The sequence below is a fragment of the Oncorhynchus gorbuscha genome, linkage group LG25 (assembly GCF_021184085.1).
Source record: "Oncorhynchus gorbuscha isolate QuinsamMale2020 ecotype Even-year linkage group LG25, OgorEven_v1.0, whole genome shotgun sequence".
Taxonomy (NCBI): Eukaryota; Metazoa; Chordata; class Actinopteri; order Salmoniformes; family Salmonidae; genus Oncorhynchus; species Oncorhynchus gorbuscha.
The window spans coordinates 47360203-47361550 of record NC_060197.1 but is presented as its reverse complement, the minus strand read 5'-3'; the positions used below and the strand labels follow the sequence as shown (position 1 = coordinate 47361550).

At 51.0% G+C, this 1348-nt stretch overlaps 1 protein-coding gene across 2 annotated transcripts in view; it reads right to left on the bottom strand.

Moving 5' to 3' along the window:
* Nucleotides 1–290: 290 nt before the first annotated feature.
* LOC124014287 (F-box/WD repeat-containing protein 7-like) overlaps nt 291–1348 on the bottom strand; it is a 100813-nt gene continuing 99755 nt past the window's right edge. For both annotated transcript variants that reach the window (XM_046329109.1, XM_046329110.1), the window contains one exon: nt 291–794. In XM_046329109.1, the coding sequence (XP_046185065.1) occupies nt 692–794 (103 nt within the window). In that variant the 3' untranslated portion in view covers nt 291–691. The remainder of the gene's footprint in view (nt 795–1348) is intronic.

Below are 1348 nucleotides of genomic sequence, written 5' to 3'. Positions count from 1 at the left end.
AGTCTGGGTGGTTACAGTAACTATACATCCAGCAGTAGTCTGGGTGGTTACAGTAACTATACATCCAGCAGTAGTCTGGGTGGTTACAGTAACTACACATCCAGCAGTAGTCTGGGTGGTTACAGTAACTATACATCCAGCAGTAGTCTGGGTGGTTACAGTAACTATACATCCAGCAGTAGTCTGGGTGGTTACAGTAACAGTCTATACATCCAGCAGTAGTCTGGGTGGTTACAGTAACAGTCTATACATCCAGCAGTAGTCTGGGTGGTTACAGTAACAGTCTATACATCCAGCAATAGCGGACGGTCGGTCAGGAGGCCAGTTAGTAGCATGACCTCAGTGAGACCTCTCATGGATTCCTCCGGTCGCAGAAGATTCAAAGTTGGTCTTCGTCTCTTCACCATACCAGTGTCCAGCAGTGTTTAAATGGTCAGCAGGAAAATATGAGAGTTTGGTTCCGCAGGGACGTGGTGAGGAAATGGGAGACAGTTCTGAGTCGTCTCCTGGTTTGTGGTATATTGGTGTCTCCTTCCATAGGAGGATTCTGACATAGTCCTCTGTCAAACGACACCTTCTCCTCACCCCTTTTATCATCATTACAAGTTCTCCTTCCACCTATGAGGATATTAGGTCCCTCTTTGGTTTCCTGGAATCCTTATCCAATGACATCCTCTCATCTTTGATGACATCACTTCTGGGTGTCAGTGAGGTCAAAGTCCAGCACCACGAGTTTAGTCTCCTCTGTTCCGTTCCTGCTGCCAACGGCTGCTACCAGCCTGGTGTTAGATGCCCTGGAGAGAGGAGAGGGGAGGGTTACCAGTCTGGTGTTAGATGCCCTGGAGAGAGGAGAGAGAGGAGGGTTACCAGTCTGGTGTTAGATGCCCTGGAGAGAGAGGAGAGGGGAGGGTTACCAGTCTGGTGTTAGATGCCCTGGAGAGAGGAGAGAGGAGAGGGTTACCAGTCTGGTGTTAGATGCCCTGGAGAGAGGAGAGAGGGGAGGGTTACCAGTCTGGTGTTAGATGCCCTGGAGAGAGGAGAGAGGGGAGGGTTACCAGTCTGGTGTTAGATGCCCTGGAGAGAGGAGAGAGAGGAGGGTTACCAGTCTGGTGTTAGATGCCCTGGAGAGAGGAGAGAGAGGAGGGTTACCAGTCTGGTGTTAGATGCCCTGGAGAGAGGAGAGAGAGAGGAGGGTTACCAGTCTGGTGTTAGATGCCCTGGAGAGAGGAGAGAGAGGAGGGTTACCAGTCTGGTGTTAGATGCCCTGGAGAGAGGAGAGAGAGGAGAGAGAGGAGGGTTACCAGTCTGGTGTTAGATGCCCTGGAGAGAGAGAGGAGGGTTACCAGTC